The 16,972-nt window shown below is 43.0% G+C and overlaps 2 protein-coding genes across 10 annotated transcripts in view; one reads left to right on the top strand and one right to left on the bottom strand.

Moving 5' to 3' along the window:
- BBOF1 (basal body orientation factor 1) overlaps positions 1-2,037 on the bottom strand; it is a 48,632-nt gene extending 46,595 nt beyond the window's left edge. Inside the window, exon 1 of one of the 2 annotated variants that reach the window (XM_049899046.1) lies at positions 1,808-2,037. In XM_049899046.1, the coding sequence (XP_049755003.1) occupies positions 1,808-1,860 (53 nt within the window). In that variant the 5' untranslated portion in view covers positions 1,861-2,037. The remainder of the gene's footprint in view (positions 1-1,807) is intronic. The other variant, XM_049899047.1, reaches the window with a different exon arrangement.
- A 51-nt stretch (positions 2,038-2,088) lies between these two features.
- ENTPD5 (ectonucleoside triphosphate diphosphohydrolase 5 (inactive)) overlaps positions 2,089-16,972 on the top strand; it is a 52,923-nt gene continuing 38,039 nt past the window's right edge. For 2 of the 8 annotated variants that reach the window (XM_049899052.1, XM_049899054.1), the window contains exons 1-2: positions 3,940-4,243; positions 10,871-10,937. Coding sequence is in view for 4 of the 8 variants with exons in the window: in XM_049899048.1 (XP_049755005.1) it covers positions 3,850-3,928; positions 4,167-4,243 (156 nt within the window). In the remaining 4 variants the exon portion in view is untranslated. The other 6 variants (XM_049899050.1, XM_049899053.1, XM_049899051.1 and 3 more) reach the window with 6 other exon arrangements.

Below are 16,972 nucleotides of genomic sequence, written 5' to 3'. Positions count from 1 at the left end.
TCAACGTTCCTCAGCTTACAGTAGACACATGGTCAAAAATAGAAAACATATGCTAGTGAGCTCCAGGAATGAGATAAGCCCTTGGCACTTGAAAAAAAATGCTAGACTAACTATGCAGTTATATAAGAAAACATACTAAAGTACTTATATTAATTCCTGGGGCAGGGGGAGCTGCAAGAAAATATGCACAGTGTGCTACCATTTTATAAAGAAAAAAAAGAATACCCCAAAATGATAATAGTGGTTGTCTCTGGATGATGGGATTACTGGGGATTTTTTATTTCTCCTTTGGGACTTTGCATGTTTTCTGTGTTGAGCATGTATTACTCTTTTAAACAAGTTACTTCATAAACATTACAGGTTGTAAGGATTCCCCTGTGGTCCCATACATGGTGTTGCTGAACAACATGACTCCACTGTGTCTAGGAAACCACCAGGGTCACCCAAGAGGGCTAGTGACAACCTAACCCGTTCCCGTTGCCACGGAGTCCCATTCCGACCTAGCTGACTCAATTCTAAGATAGCAAGGGGTTGGTGCTAGAGCATTACCCACTTCAAGTGTTCTGATCAGTTTGGGGAAATCTCAACAATTACTCAATTTGGGCAAATTCTTTAGGTTCACCCTCGAACCTAAAATGATCCCTGAAAAAAGCTCAAGGAACTACAAGTACCCAGAGGTCCTCTAGATGTTCAAGATCCTCTCAAATTTATAGCAGAGATATCTCAGGCTAGGGCAAGACAGAATGAATCCAGACCACAGTCTCTGTGGAGGAAAGAAAACATCCAAGTTGACATACACACACAAGACATTTTTGTTTATTCTTCACATATAACCACCTGCTATGTTCTGGGCTCTCTGCTATGTGTGCTGGAGACACAGTGAATAATGCTTAGTGTCTATTCTAGAAAAGCTTATAGTCTAGAGCAGGGTTTCTCATCCCTGGCACTACTGATAATTCTTTGGTGGGGGGGGGGGGATGTTCTGTGCACTGTAGGATGTTTAACACGTTTAACAGCACCCTTGGCCTCTACGCACTAGCTGCCAGTAGCACACACACCCAGACATGACAACTAAAACTGTCTCTGGTCATTGCCAAATGTCTCCTGGGAGCGAAAATCACCGCAGTTGAGAACGACCGGCATAGAGCAGGGCTGCCAATAGCACTTTTTGTGATGATGGAAATGTTCTGTATCAGCACTACCCAAATTCGGTCGCCACTATCACATGTGCCTGTCGAGCACTTGAAATATGGCCAGCACGCTGAGGAAATAAATTTTTAATTTTAATTACTGTAACAGCCACAGATGGCTCTGGCTGCTCTATTGGACAGCACAGGGCTAGAGGACCTCCAGTACCCCAAGAAATGTTATCTTGATCTTCACTTCCAGAGTGAGAATTAGCCCTTCTTCTTCATCCCCAGTTCTTTGTTTCTCCACTCACATCCACCAAACAAAAAATAAAAAATAGCACCTATTATTTCATTCTGTCCTGTGTTACCACTATTCTTCGGGAACTTATCTGCCTCCACCATTAGAGCATTACACGTAGGCCAAGGGTTGTGTCTAAATTACCTCAGGGCCCCAAACTGGAACACTCGAGTGTTGCAGTTGACAACAGCAATGCGATTTGGCACGTATTTTGGGAATTTCTGAGCAATGGAAAATGTCCTTCTCAAAGACAGAGAGAGCTAGAGGCGGCCCCCCGTCCCCGCCCGAGAAAGACGGCAGGAGGGCGTCGCCTGGCCAGCCCCCGCCTCCCCAGAGGATGGGCGCAGGAAGAGGGGCCTCCATGGTGGCGGCTGCTTACTTCTTGTCTTTGCCCTTGCCCTTGCCTTGCCTTTTCTTTCCCTTCAACGGCATTTTGGCTTCTCCAGGCGCCCCGCTGTCGCCGCTCCGCGGCCTCCTAGGCCCGGCTCCGTCTCTAAGGAAACCAGGACGCCGGGCGGGTGACGGCCCCGCTCAGACCGTTGCCAGCGCGGGGAGAGCGCACGCGCACTTGACGTGGCTCCGCCGCCGCGCGGCCCGGGCTCCGCGAGGGGGCGGGGCGGAGGTCGCGCCGAGGGGGCGGGGCGGAGGTCGCGCCGAGGGGGCGGGGCGGAGGTCGCGCCGGGGGCGGTGGGCGGCCGCGCCGGAGTGGCGCGAGCGCGGTGAGTGTGACAGCGGGAGCTCTTGAGACTGCTCCAGGGCGGGGCTGAGCTAGCGGCCCGACGGTCCGAGGGCGGTCGGGTGGATAGGCGGGAGCGGACCAGCACCCGGCGGCGGCGACGGCAGCTTCGGCGTCCCGCGGACTGGGTGTCTCGGGGGTCGCGACAGCCGAGGCGCTCTCGCCTCAGGGACACTTGGCTCCCAGCGGTCCGCCCGGCGCGCGCGTCCTCTCTTGGCTCCACGCCGCAGCCAGCGTGGCCGCGCTGGCTTATGCTGGCCATTGCTCTGCCTCAGCCGCGCACGGCGGGTGCTGCCCCGACTCTTGGTTTCCTTCTCCCTTCCCTGGCTTCCAACTCTTGCTAATTTTATAAGGGATGGCGCATCCTGCACACTTCCCAGACCAAAATTTTTTTCTTGAGGCGGTTGACTTCTTTCCGAGAGCGGTGGTTGGCTGTGAAGGTCCCAGACTCCGAAGGGCATTGCTCACTGGCGTCCAGAAGCCGGGGCTCCCACGGCCCAGGAGCTGGCGGAGAAGGGATGCCCGCTGCAGCGGGGCAGAAGGAGGCCTCACAGGCGTGGGCAGGTCTTCGACCCCATTCTGTCCTTCGTGACCGACACTGGCCGCCCAGGACTGGTCCCGGGTTTTTATTTGTTGATGACTTAGACTGGGCAGTGTTCCGTCCTGTTGGACATGGGGTCGCCATGAGTCAGAACAGACGTGAAGGCACCTAGCAACAACTACATAATGCGTGCTCAACACCTTTTTCTGGAAGTTGTGTAAAGTTGAAAGCTATTGCCTTATTTTGCCTGAGCACACCTCTGAAAAGGAATATATTAAAAAGTATTGCTGTCATATTTCAGTGGCGGAGCTCTGTGATTATGCTTTCATTCAGTGACACTGAGTCATTATGGTATTCTGGCTGCCAAGGTCGTAGAATCCTTATGTGACGTGTGGTTGAATGAAGCTCCCATGCTGCTGTTACCCACTGTTTCAAAATAAATTTGAAATTTTCTTTAAACTTCATTATAGATCCTCTCCACTTCTCTAAGGGAGAACTTAATCCCTACACCCATTCCAGAGCTGTTTGACCTCTGTGCTGTCCCCCCTCTCTTTTTTTTTTTTTAACCCTGGCTTATATGGTTGCCAATTCTGTAGTTAGTGGAATCATACTGACTTATTAATGAACCCTGCAGATTATCTCTTAGACATACTGCCTGCTACCATGACCGTAGCTTATTCTGACTGTATTTCTATTTGTATGTCACACTCCAGTGGGTCCATGAATGGAATCACCATACGCTGAAGGGGTTACCTTTGATAGGGAATCTATAAAGTTAATGATTAATTTTGTTTTTCTAAAATTCTGAAAATACTCCCCATATACCTTGGAGAAAAGAGAGAGTAAGGCATCTTCTGCCACAGGAATTCATTCTAAAATGTGGTTGCTAAACTTTATAATATGAAAGTCAGTCCAAGAATCAGAAAAACTTGAACATAGGCCTACAGACTCATCTATAAACATAAAAATTTGACTGTAACAAGATTATTTCTTAATATATGGATAACACTTTGGTTGCATATATTTCATAGTTGTTTTATTGTATCACATAACATGTCTTTATTGACTATGTTTAATTTTGTAGATAAAACTGCTGTGGTATGAGTATGGCTAAGAGAAATGCCCAGATCATACTGTGGTAGAAATGGTTTTAGAATCTGTGGTGTTTGGAATCGCCACATTCTGTACCAAAGAACTGGATGTTATTATTCAGTCATCTGTTGGTGAGAAAAAACTTATGGCACAGAATAGGAAGTTGCTATTTAGCAGTTCATGTGGTAGCATTTCCTTCCCTAATTTCTGATAGGTAGTTTTACTATGAAATTTCAGGGATTATGTAGCTGAATAAATTTGTTTTGTTTCATTGCTTAGAATACTAGTGATTTTTAAACTTTCTGGAATAAGTCACATAGTATTCTGTTGACTTGGCTCTGTAATTCTTTTTCTGCCCATTTTGTGTAGTCCCTGGTCAAAAGAGAAATGTGGATGAAAGAGTTTCTTCGCCGAATCCTCGTGCAAACAAGATCATTATGATCCTGGTAGGTAAGCCAAGCGTCTGGTTGTAAGGTAACACCTCTGTCAGCTGAAAGCTCTAAATGTACTTATGGGTTTATTTTTCTGAATTGGATTCTCTGTTTTTTTTTGCCAAATGATGATAATTTTTCTCTTGTCCCATTGATTTTAGTAGCATTCAGTGTGGAGTTGTTCTGTTACCTGTTGGCACTTTATTTGCAAAATAATCCCACTTTTATTAGTTGTTCATCTTGTTAAAGCTATGAGCACTGGACTAGAAGTCAGTGTTGTAAGGAAAAATGTATACCCGATTTTCAGGGCCACTTCTCTGCACTTTCACGTCATGGATCTATCAAATGTTCATTCATTTAAGGAATGTTTGGTGGGCTCCATCTGTACACCAGGATCTCTAGTATCTGATAACTTAAAGGTTAGAGTCAGGGACAAGACAAGGACCCTGCCCTCAAATTGCTTGCAGTCGGGTATATAAGGCTCTGACCTGGACATTGACCTCCACGACGGTACAACTTCATTGGCATCTATACACAAACACTTAATAAACAATATCAGGGAGTGGTGATAAGAGGCAGATGTCATAGAGCCCAAGTGCTACAGGAAGTGCTTTGAGATACTGACATAGGCGCAGTTTACAGAAAGAGGTGGGCTGAAAGGAAGGGAAAAGGATTTTTGGGAAGATAGAACAGTGTGAACAAAATTCGGAGTGTGCTTAAGAGGCAAGGAGTAGTTTAACTAGAGCCAAGTGTGGTCCATAGACTAGCAGCATCAGCATCATTTGGGAACTTACTAGAAACGCAAATTCTCAGACTCTACCAGAAACCTACTGAATCAAAAATTCTGATGGTGAGGTCCAACAATCTGTTTTAACAAGCCCACCAGGTGGTTTTGAAGCTTGCTGAAGTTTGAGAACCTCTGGACTAGAGTAGTGGGTTCTTGTGTGGAAGTAGTGGGCAAAAAACTCCGGAAAGGAATGTTGGGAAATCGCAGTAGAGCACAAGAATATCAGGCAAGGAATTTGTCTTTTATCCTGCAGACCAGAGTCACCAGCTTGTGGCTCAAGGGCTGGATTTGATCCATAGATGTGGCTTATTTGGCCTGCATAGTGGCGTTTTAAGTTTGTTTGTTTGTTTTTTAATGGAGTTAGTTGTCACCATTTTAAAACCAGCAGATTTTATATAGAAATCTGTGCTTTCTGCTTATCTTGAAAAATTAGAAGATATGGCAATACTGGGCCTACATTCCATCATGCAGCAATCGGTTGGATCAGCAAGCAGGTGCCCGTTCAGATGGGACAGGTGCTCTGCAGTTTACTGTAGTCCCCACTACTTCCTGTTGTTTTAAACACATCTTTACTTATGTTTCCTGCCTGGCCCTGTGGGTATTTGGTTTGTAACCTCTGTTGTGGACAGTGGGAAATTGATGAAAGTTTTAAGAAAGGGGGAGTGGTGACGATTTGTGTATTCATTAATTCATTCAGTGAACATTGATTAACTAAACATAAACTATATGCTAGTTTGTGCTCAGTAATTAGTGTGCAAAGATGAATGAGATACAGTCCCTGCTGTAATACAGTTTACAATGTAGTAGGAAAATGATGAAAACAGTATTTTTTTTTTATTAACTTTTATTGAGCTTCAAGTGAACGTTTACAAATCAAGTCAGTCTGTCACATATAAGTTAATATACATCTTACTCCTTACTCCCACTTGCTCTCCCCCTAATGAGTCAGCCCTTCCAGTCTCTCCTTTCTTGAAAACTTTGGCAGCCTCCAACTCTCTCTATCCTCCCATCCCCCCTCCAGACAGGAGATGCCAACACAGTCTCAAGTGTCCACCTGATATAATTAGCTCACTCTTCATCAGCATCTCTCTCCTACCCACTGTCCAGTCCCTTTCATGTCTGATGAATTGTCTTCGGGGATGGTTCCTGTCCTGTGCCAACAGAAGGTTTGGGGACCATGACCGCCGGGATTCCTCTAGTCTCTTCCAGACCATTAAGTATGGTCTTTTTATGAGAATTTGGGGTCTGCATCCCACTGATCTCCTGCTCCCTCAGGGGTTCTCTATTGTGCTCCCTGTCAGGGCAGTCATCGATTGTGGCCGGGCACCAACTAGTTCTTCTGGTCTCAGGATGATGTAGGTCTCTGGTTCATGTGGCCCTCTCTGTCTCTTGGGCTCTTAGTTGTCGTGTGACCTTGGTGTTCTTCATTCTCCTTTGCTCCAGGTGGGTTGAGACCAATTGATGCATCTTAGATGGCCGCTTGTTAGCTTTTAAGACCCCAGACGCCACATTTCAAAGTGGGATGCAGAATGTTTTCATAATAGAATTATTTTGCCAATTGACTTAGAAGTCCCCTTAAACCATGGTCCCCAAACCCCCGCCCTTGCTCTGCTGACCTTTGAAGTATTCAGTTTATCCCGGAAACTTCTTTGCTTTTGGTCCAGTCCAGTCCAGTTGAGCTGACCTTCCATGTATTGAGTGTTGTCCTTCCCTTCACCTAAAGCAGTTCTTTTCAGCTAATTAATCAGTAAAAAACCCTCTCCCTCCCTCCCTCCCTCCCCGCCTCGTAACCACAAAAGTATGTGTTCTTCTCAGTTTATACTATTTCTCAAGATCTTATAATAGTGCTCTTATACAATATTTGTCCTTTTGCCTCTGACTGATTTCACTCAGCATAATGCCTTCCAGGTTCCTCCATGTTATGATATGTTTGACAGATTCGTCACTGTTCCTTACCGATGCGTAGTATTCCATTGTGTGAATATACCACAATTTATTTACCCATTCATCCGTAGATGGACACCTTGGTTGCTTCCAGCTTTTTGCTATTGTAAACAGAGCTGCAATAAACATGGGTGTGCATGTATCTGTGTGAAGGCTCTTGTTTCTCTAGGGTATATTCCGCGGAGTGGGATTTCTGGGTTGTATGGTAGTTCTATTTCTAACTGTTTAAGATAACGCCAAATAGATTTCCAAAGTGTTTGTACCATTTTACATTCCCACCAGCAGTGTATAAGAGTTCCAATCTCTCCGCAGCCTCTCCAACATTTATTATTTTGTGTTTTTTTGATTAATGCCAGCCTTGTTGGAGTGAGATGGAATCTCATCGTAGTTTTAACCTGCATTTCTCTAATGGCTAATGATCGAGAGCATTTTCTCATGTATCTGTTAGCTACCTGAATATCTTCTTTAGTGAAGTGTGTGTTCATATCCTTAGCCCACTTCTTGATTGGGTTGTTTGTCTTTTTGTGGTTGAGTTTTGACAGAATCATGTAGATTTTAGAGATCAGGTGCTGGTCGGAGATGTCATAGCTGAAAATTCTTTCCCAGTCTGTAGGTGGTCTTTTTACTCTTTTGGTGAAGTCTTTAGATGAGCATAGGTGTTTGATTTTTAGGAAAACAGTATTTTAAGAAGACGCTGGTGTATGGATTTGAGAATAGAAACTGGTGACTGGTAGGCTGAAGTAATAGGGTCTAAATTCAGATAGCAGCAATGAGAATAGGAAGAGGAAGAGATGGTAAAGATACTCCAAAGGGAGAATCACCAGAACTTGACAACAGATTGGAATAAAGAAGGCATGAGAGAAGAGAATTCAAAAGTGATGAAGAAGTTGAGTTGGATATTAGGAGATTTGTGGTACCACTAACAAAAACAGAAAATTAGGAAGAGAAGCTATTTAGTCCTCTCTGTGTGTATGTATTATAACTCCTGGGTAGTGCAAACAGTTAATACACTCGGCTGCTAACTAAAAAGTTAGAGGTTTGAATCCACCCAGAGGCACTTCGAAAGGAAGGCCTGGCATTCTACTTCCAAAAACGCAGCAGTTTAAAACTCTGTTGTTGTTGCTGTTAGTGGTCATCAAGTTGATTCTGACTCTTGGCAACTTCTATCAAGCATAATTCTACCCCGACACACATGGGGTTGCCATGAGTCGGAATCAAGTTGAGGGCAACTCGTTTTGTTTTGTTTTTTTGTGTGTATGTGTCTGTGCCAAGAAATTTGGAAGATAACTACCTGGCCAACTGACTGGAAGAAATCCCTGTTTGTACCCATTCCAAAGAAAGGTAATCCAACAGAATGAGGAAATGATCGAAAAATAATAATTAATATCACACACAAGTAAAATTTTGCTGAAGATCATTCAAAAGCTGCTGCAGCAGTACATCAGCAGGGAACTGCCAGAAATTCAAGCCAAATTCAGAAGAGGACATGGAATTGGGGATATCATTGCTGATGTCGGATGGATCTTGACTGAAAGCAGAGAATACCAGAAAGATGTTTACGTCTGTTTCATTAACTATGCAAAAGCATTCGAGTGTGTGGATCATAACAAATTATGGCTAACACTGTGAAGTGTGGGAATTCCAGAACACTTAATTGTGCTCATGAGGAAGCTGTGCATAGATAAGAGGCACTTGTTCAAACAGAACAAGGGAATAATACTGTGTGGTTTAAAGTCAAGAAAGGTGTGCATCAGGGTTGTATCCTTTCACCATACTTATTCAACCTGTATGCTGAGCAAATAATCCAAAAAGCTGAACTATATAAAGAAGAATGTGGCTTCAGGACTGGGGGAAGACTTATTAACAACCTGCAATATGCAGATGACACAACCTTGTTTGCTGAAAGTGAAGAGGACTTGAAGCATTTACTGATGAAGATCAAAGACCACACCCATCAATAGGGATTACACCTCAACATAAAGAAAACAGAAATCCTCACAACTGGACCAATAAGCAACATCATGATAAAGAAAAGATTGACGTTGTCAAGGATTTCATTTTACTTGGATCCACGGTCAAAGCCTATGGAAGCAGCAGTCAAGAAATCAAATGACACATTACATTGGGAAAATCTGCTGCAAGACCTCTTTAAAGTGTTAAAAACAAAGATGTCACTTTAAAGACTAAGGTGCGTCTGACCCAAGCCGTGGTGTTTTCAATCACCTCATATGCATGTGAAAGCTGGACAATGAATAAGGAAGATTGAAGAAGAATTGATGCCTTGAATTACAGTGTTTCAAAGAATATTGAATATACCACGGACTGCCAGAAGAATGAACTAGTCTGTCCTGGAAGACGTACAGCCAGAATGTTCCTTAGAACCAGGGATGGTGAGACTTTGTCTCATGTACTTTGGACATGTTTATCAGGAGGGACCAGTAGCCCTGGAGAAGGACATTGTGCTTGGTAAAGTAGAGGGTCAGCGAAAAAGAGGAATACATTCAACGGGATGGATTGGCACAGTGGCTGCAACAGTAGGCTCAAGCATAACGATTGTGAGGATGGCGCAGGACTGGGCAGTGTTTCGTTCTGTTGTAATAGGGTCGTTATGAGTCAAAACTGACTGTATAACACCTAACAATAACAACATGTGTGGGGGCAGAAAGAGGGGGGAGGTTTAGAGATGCCAGTTTGAATTGTCTCGTTTTGAGTTCAGTGCATTGGTGTACACACAATATCAGAACAAAACAAACTTGTTGCCATCTGTTTATTCTGACTTATGGTTACCCCATGTGTTTCAGAGTAGAGCTGCACTGATAGGATTTTCAGTGGCTTTTTTTCAATCTTACAGGAGTAGATCACCAGGCCTTTCTTCTAAGGCACTGCTGGGTAGATTCAAACTGCCAACCTTTCAATTAATAGCTGAGCACAAACCATTTGCACCACGCAGGGACTTCACACACAATATAAGTGCTTTTTAAAAAAGAAGAGAGAAATATTAAATTTGCATGCTTAAGAGTATTTCTCATAGGATTTCTCATACCATTTCAAGGGAACATCTGGAGAAGATTTTAATTTGTAGTCAACAAAGTGTAAGAAGAACTTTTTGGAAATGTTTGCCTTGGAAGCCCTATAGTTAGAATTTATAACGTTGCATAAATCAAATTCATAAATTTGATCAACCGCTCTCTTGAATGTATAATCTTCAGCTTTATGCTGCATAGGTAAGTTTAACTTTTTCTTTCTTGGGGAATAGGAAAAACTGTATAAACTCAAATACCTAAAGAGATTTTCTGACTATGAGTACTACTCTTCAGAATTTAAATCAAAATTGGCTGTGTGCTTGTGAGGTATCCCTGCTATGAAGTGTCATAACAGTATTGCTCTGTTGAAATAGTAGCCAGATTTTTCCTTCTAATATCTGCTGCTTGAAGAGCTTGGTCCCTTTTAAACTATGTAATATGTAATAGTAAGTGGCCACTCATTGATCACATCGTGGAACACATAGCTGGTATTGAGTTCTTATCAGCCAAAAAAAGACTTCACAAAATGTACAAACTAGATTGTTTGTGCTTTACTTATGGATTAGCTCTTCAGTCACAACCCACCCACCCTCAATACGCTCACACACACATATGTACCAGCTTTTAGACATAGTCTGACTTGCCTTCTTTTGCTGATGCTGATTTTATAAACAACTTGAGTCGTAAGAGTAGCTGAGGTTGTAGTTTCAAAGTGGAAGGGACAAAGAGCCCAAGGGTACCAGATAAGTTAGCAGTTGAGCTTGGTGATCTGGTTTCCAAAGCCTGAACAGGTTGAAAACAGAAATACAGAAAGAGATAACTGAACCAAGGTAGGCATAGTGACAACAGAGGTTTGCTCTTAGGATTATCCGTGTCCATCTTCTACAGATTGAAAAACCGATGCAGCAGTTGGAGGAGACAAAGTGGAAAGTCCAGGAGGAAAAGAAAAAAATTGGTAAGTAACTTAAATAAAGTAATACCCCACTTTTCCATAGGTCATATTTCTGGCAAATTCTGCTTTCTCGTTTATAGCTGAGAGCTTACAGTAAGTGGAAAGGGCTTTGTGAGCCACTAAAACAGCTGTCTAGAACACTTAATTATGCTCGTGAGGAACCTGTACATACATCAAGAGGCACTCGTTCAAACAGAACAAGGGAATACTGCGTGGTTTAAAGTCAGGAAAGGTGTGCATCAGGTTTGTATCCTTTCACCATACCTATTCAATCTGTATGCTGAGCAAATAATCCAAGAAGCTGGACTAGATGAAGAAGAACGTGGCTTCAGGATTGGAGGAAGACTCATTAACAACCTGCATTATTCAGATGACACAACCCTGTTTGCTAAAAGTGAAGAGGACTTGAAGCACTTTACTGATGAAAATCAAAGAACACAGTCTTCAGTATGGATGACATCTCAACATAAAGAAACAAAAATCCTCACAACTGGACCAATAAGCAACATCCTGATAAGCGGAGAAAAGATTGATGTCAGGGATTTCATTTTACTTGGATCTACAATCAACACCCATGGAAGCAGCAAGAAATCAAAAGATGCATTGCATTGGGCAGATCGGCTGCAAAAGACCTCTTTAAACTGTTGAAAAGCAAAGGTGTCATTTTGAAGACTAAGGTGTGCCTGACCCAAGCCATGGTGTTTTCATTCACCTCATATGCATGCAAAAGCTGGACAATGAATAAGGAAGACTGAAGAACTGATGCCTTTGAGTTCTGGTGTTGGCAAAGAATATTGGATGTACCGTGGACTGCCAGAAGAACAAACAAATCTGTCTTGGAAGAAGTACAACCAGAATGTTCCTTAGAGGCAAGAATGGTGAGACTACATCTCACATACTTTGGACATCTTATCAGGCGGGATCAGTCCCTAGAGAAGGATATCATGCTTGGTAAAGTAGAGGGTCAGCGAAAAAGAGGAAGACCTTGAACAAGATAGATTGATACAGTAGCTGCAACAGTGGGCTCAAGCATAACAGTGATTGTGAGGATAGTGCAGGGCCAGGCAGTGTTCTGTTTACATATGGTTGCTATGAGTCAGAATTGACTCAATGGCACCTAACAACAACAACAAAAGAGCTGTCACAAAGTCCATGCCCCTTATTCTGTTGACAGGTCCTCATTTTCATACATTGACATAAAATTCTAATAATGATGGCTGTGATTCGCATTACACCTTCACCTTAGACTTAAAAAGAAGATTAGGTGGTAGCTGCTTATTGGAGGAGTTAAGGGACAGGACAACTTTGATCAGTGATAACAGATAGCATAATGTTAAGAAAAACTGACAAAATAGCTCAAAAAGCCTAGAAATCTGGGACCACTTGGTACAAAGGCAAATGGTTCTGTAGACCTGTAGCCACTACGGGCATCCTGGGTTTCCAGAAAATATAATTGACAGTCATTATCATGATCCTGAGCCTTAAAGGAAAGGCTTTGTTCCCTGCAGAAAATTATATAGTTTGCTTTAGAAACATTTTTTACAAAAAATTATTGAGATAAAAACTTTCTGGTTTCTAGAGGAGGAGTACCTTAAAGATGGCAACCCTGGTGGCATAGTGGTTAAGAGCTACGGCTGCTAACCAAAAGGTCAGCAGTTCAGATCCACCAAGTGCTCCTTGGAAACCCTGTGGGGCAGTTCTACTCTCTCCTATAATGTCACCATGAGTTGGAATCGACTCGACGGCAGGGGGTTTGGTTTTTGTTTTTATCTTAAAGATGTATTTGGGAAAATGTACTTACATGGAGTTCCTTTTCCATATTTGGGAAAAAGTACTTAGATGGAGCCTCTACTCCTTGCTTTGTACATGAGGTGTCATAATAGTTCAATGTGTCTCATGTTTTTCATTTTGGTTTAACATGTTTGAAGCAGTAGTTATTCTTCAGTTGCTAACAAGAAAGGGAAAATATGTTTTTACTTTTCTTTCCACAGACAAGCTCTATAAAACTGTGCCAAATGGCACTGATCTTTGCAACTATTGTTCTGCAAATAAGTGCCTCCCATAATAGATAGGGACTTGGAGGCCACCTTAAACTAAGCTGAGACCAGGGATGGATTAGCCAGTAAGCAAGGTAAGCACACACTTAGGGCATCAAAAAAAAAAAAAAAACCAGGGGTACCAGTTGTCCAAAGCAAAGACCCATAGATGCCAAGCAGACAGGACACAAGGAAAAGCAAGCGCTGCAGTGGAAGGGAACTGGCAGGGCACTAAATGAGACTGATACCAGCTCCAGACCATGAGAATGTATCAGTTTCTATTGAGCACCTAATATGTGCCAGGTACTCTTCTAGGTACTTGGGCTACATCAGTAGACAAAAAAAGATTCCTGCTCTCCAGGAGCTTACTGTCTGTGAAGGGAACACAGAAAATAAGCATAATAAATAAGTTAGGATATGGTAAGTGCTGTGGGAAAAAAAAAGTAGAGCAGAGTAAAGGTGTTTAGAACGCAGGCATGGGTAGGAAGGATAGTAAGGGGGAAGATTGCTGTAGTGAAAATAGACCTCAGTGAGAAAGTGGTATTTGAACCAAGATTTGAAGGAGCTGTAGAAATTTATCAAGTGGGTGTATGGGAAAAGATTGTTCCAGGCAGTGGGGACAGCTAGAGCCAAGGCACTAAGGCAGAAGCGCATGTGATACATTAGCCCAGAGGTCAGTGTGGTTGGGGAGAATGAATGAAGTAAAAATGATTAGTAGTTGAGTTCAGAAAGAATGGGGAGGGAGGTGGAGCAGGGGAATCCATAAAGGCTGTTGCCAGGATTTTGTCACTCTGAGATATGGGGAGACATTGCTGGGTTTCAAGCAGAGGAAAGACATTCTCTAACTTATGTTTAAAAAGGATGACTTTGGCTGCAGTGTTAAAAATAGACTCTTGAGGAGTGGGAGTAAACATAGGGAGAGCAATTAGAGTAAATCAGACAAGAGATGACAGTGGCTGTCTCAGGCTTGGTTCTCTAGAGAAGCAAAACCGGTGAAGTATATGTATATATATAGAGAGAAATTTATCTCAAGAAAATAGCTCCTTCGGTTGTAGAGGCTGGCAAGTCCCAAGTCTGTGGGTCAGGCATCAGGCTGGTGGCTTCAGACTCACGTAGCTGCAGGGCTGACGAACCCAAGATTGGCAGGTCAGACAATAGGCTGCTGGCTCATGGGCTGCAGAGGCTGACAAATCCAAGATCAGTAGGTAAGATGGCAGGCTGCTGCCTCACAGGCTATGGAGGCCGATGAATCCCAAGATCAGCAGATGATGCAACAGGTTGCTGGCTGAAGTCCCAAGAACTGGAAGTCAGATGATGACAAGCCAGATGCAGGATCCAGAGCAAGCGAGCTTTGCCAGAATGTCTGTGTATATATTGGATGCAGGCCACACCCCTGAAGAGACTCCCCTTACAGTGTGATGGCTTGAGCATATCAGATCACATCATGGAAGATGATTACATCATTATGTAACTGCCAAACCACTGAGAATTATGGCCCAGACAAGTTGACACACAGCCTTAACCATCACCGTGGCTCAAGTCAAGGTGGTGTTGATGGAAGCAATGAGAAGTGATTGAATTCTGGAAATGTATTAAAGGTAGAGCCAGCAGGAAATGGAATCAATCTTCAAAATCTCTCATTTGTGTACAGAAAGGAGATCAGACTACCTGTAAGACTTTCACATACTGGGTCCAGCCTAACTTTCCTGCCTCATCTCTGACTATTCTCTGCTCCATAGTCTCTTCCCCACCCACATATCCATCTTTCCCTAGATCCTTACTGGATGACCCTTCGTGTGTGCCTAGAGGTTAGGACTTGGGCTCTGAAGTTAGACCATCTGTGTTTGATCACTTAGTGTGCGATTGTGTGATCTAAAATTATGTGCTTTCTCTAAGCCTTGATTTTCTCACTTATAGAACGGGGATCTTAGTAATTACACCTAGCTCACAGTGTGGTATTGTGAGAGTAAATAAGATAATCCCTGTAAAATACCTAGCATAGTGCTTGGCATCTGCTAAGCTGTCAATAACTATTTATTATTTTTTGTTGTTATTTCATATTATGCTCCTCTGGCCACAATTTTCCTCTGTTGAGTATTAATCCTCTTACTCTGCCCTCCTCTACTGTAGTCTTGTACTCTTTGTTTTTGTTTCTGAAATCCACATGGGAGAAGTTCTTGAGACAATTTTAAAATGAGGTGAAACTACCCGTAATCTCCCTACATTCTGTTTTTTTGTAGTGTCTCTGGTCTGTTTGTCCATATGTCTCTATTACTTACGTAGTTGTTTCATTTTTCATGATCAGTTCAAATGGCATCTCTGTGATGTTTTTCCTAATCTTCTAGGTAGAGTTAGTCTTTCTGTGCTTTGGGCTCTTTTACCACTTCATGGGTATATAAGTCTGGCACCTCTACTAGACTCAGAATCTTGAATAAAAAAGTCTGGCGCCTAGCATTTAGTAACATCTAACAGTAATAAACATTTGTAAACTCGATAATTGAGTGAAGCCTAACAAGGCTTCCCACTCCAATCCTTCCTGTATGTAGCTTCCAGGTTCTTATTTGTAACATTCCCTTGCTCGAAATCTTCAGTGGCTTCCTACCGTCTACAGACTAACGTCTAAAGATCTAAATCCTTAGCTGAGTATTTGGTGCCCTCTACTATCTGACTTCAATCAGCCTTTCCAACTTAATTTCCTACCTCGGTTAGTCAAACTGATCTATTCACTTTTTTCAGGGGCCCTTATCCCTTTTCATATCTGTGTCTTGATTCATACTGTTTTCTTTTCCTGAAAAGCACTCTCCTTTCCTAATTCATTTCCCTCCTCAGGACCCTCCTCAAATGCTGCTTCTTTCACAAAGCCTTCTCAGATCATCCCAGCTAGCAGTAGTCTCTCCCAGCTCTGAAGCCTCACTGCATGGCAGCTGTGCTACTTGTCACATTTTAACTTTACTGAGGTAATTGATGAACATGTATTTTCTTCCTAGTAGGCATCTAGCCTCTTAAAAGGGCAGGTCTAGGGTGAGTCATCTTTGTATGCTGTACTTGTAAGTAGAAGTAGGCAATTGGTAATTTCTGGAATGACTAAGTAAATGAATTAATAGGTGAATGAACAGGCTTCCTGAACAGCACCCCTAGCTGTGGGCTGGTGTGGGGGAGTTGAGGTATTGGGGAAATGGTACATAGGCCATAGTGAGACATTGAGAGAGGGGATACCCCCTCCCCCAGTGCCCCGTCTTCATACACCATCAACTGAGTTGCCCTGAGTCCACTCAGGACATATTTACTGATGCTGCACTCGTGCTGGCCTCTGTGCTTGGCTTTGGGAAGGTAAAGGATATTATGCAGCCCCGCCTTAGGTTGCCTTCAGGCAGCGAGGTGTTCCAGGTTATAGCCACACATGAGTCATTGCTCACTGTACTGAAGTCTGTCCCAGACTTACTTTTTTTCTTTTTAAACCAGAAAGATATTTTATTTTAAACAAACTTCAAATAAACATAAACGTTTTACAGAACACACACTTCTGCAATCTGTATTTCATGTCTCTTAAAGCACCTACTGCCCAAGCAAAACAGCGAAGTATTTCTGGTTACTTGAAGGAAAAAAATTTGGTATTAGTTATTCTTTTTTTTTTTAATAATTTTTATTGAGCTTTAAGTGAATGTTTACAAATCAAGTCAGTCTGTCACATATAAGCTTATATACACCTTACTCCATACTCCCACTTACTCTCCCCCTAATGAGTCAGCCCTTCCAGTCTCTCCTTTTGTGACTGTTTTGCCAGTTTCTAACCCTCTCTACCCTCCCATCTCCCCTCCAGACAGGAGATGCCAACACAGTCTCAAGTGTCCACCTGATACAAGTAGCTCAGTCTTCATCAGCATCTCTCTCCTATCCATTGTCCAGTCCCTTCCATGTCTGATGAGTTGTCTTTGGGAATGGTTCCTGTCCTGGGCCAACTGAAGGTGGGGGGACCATGACCGCCAGGATTCCTCTAGTCTC

Source organism: Elephas maximus, chromosome 10 (assembly GCF_024166365.1).
Source record: "Elephas maximus indicus isolate mEleMax1 chromosome 10, mEleMax1 primary haplotype, whole genome shotgun sequence".
NCBI lineage: Eukaryota > Metazoa > Chordata > Mammalia > Proboscidea > Elephantidae > Elephas > Elephas maximus.
The sequence above is the reverse complement of the archived record's forward strand: the minus strand, read 5'-3'. Positions and strand labels throughout refer to the sequence as shown.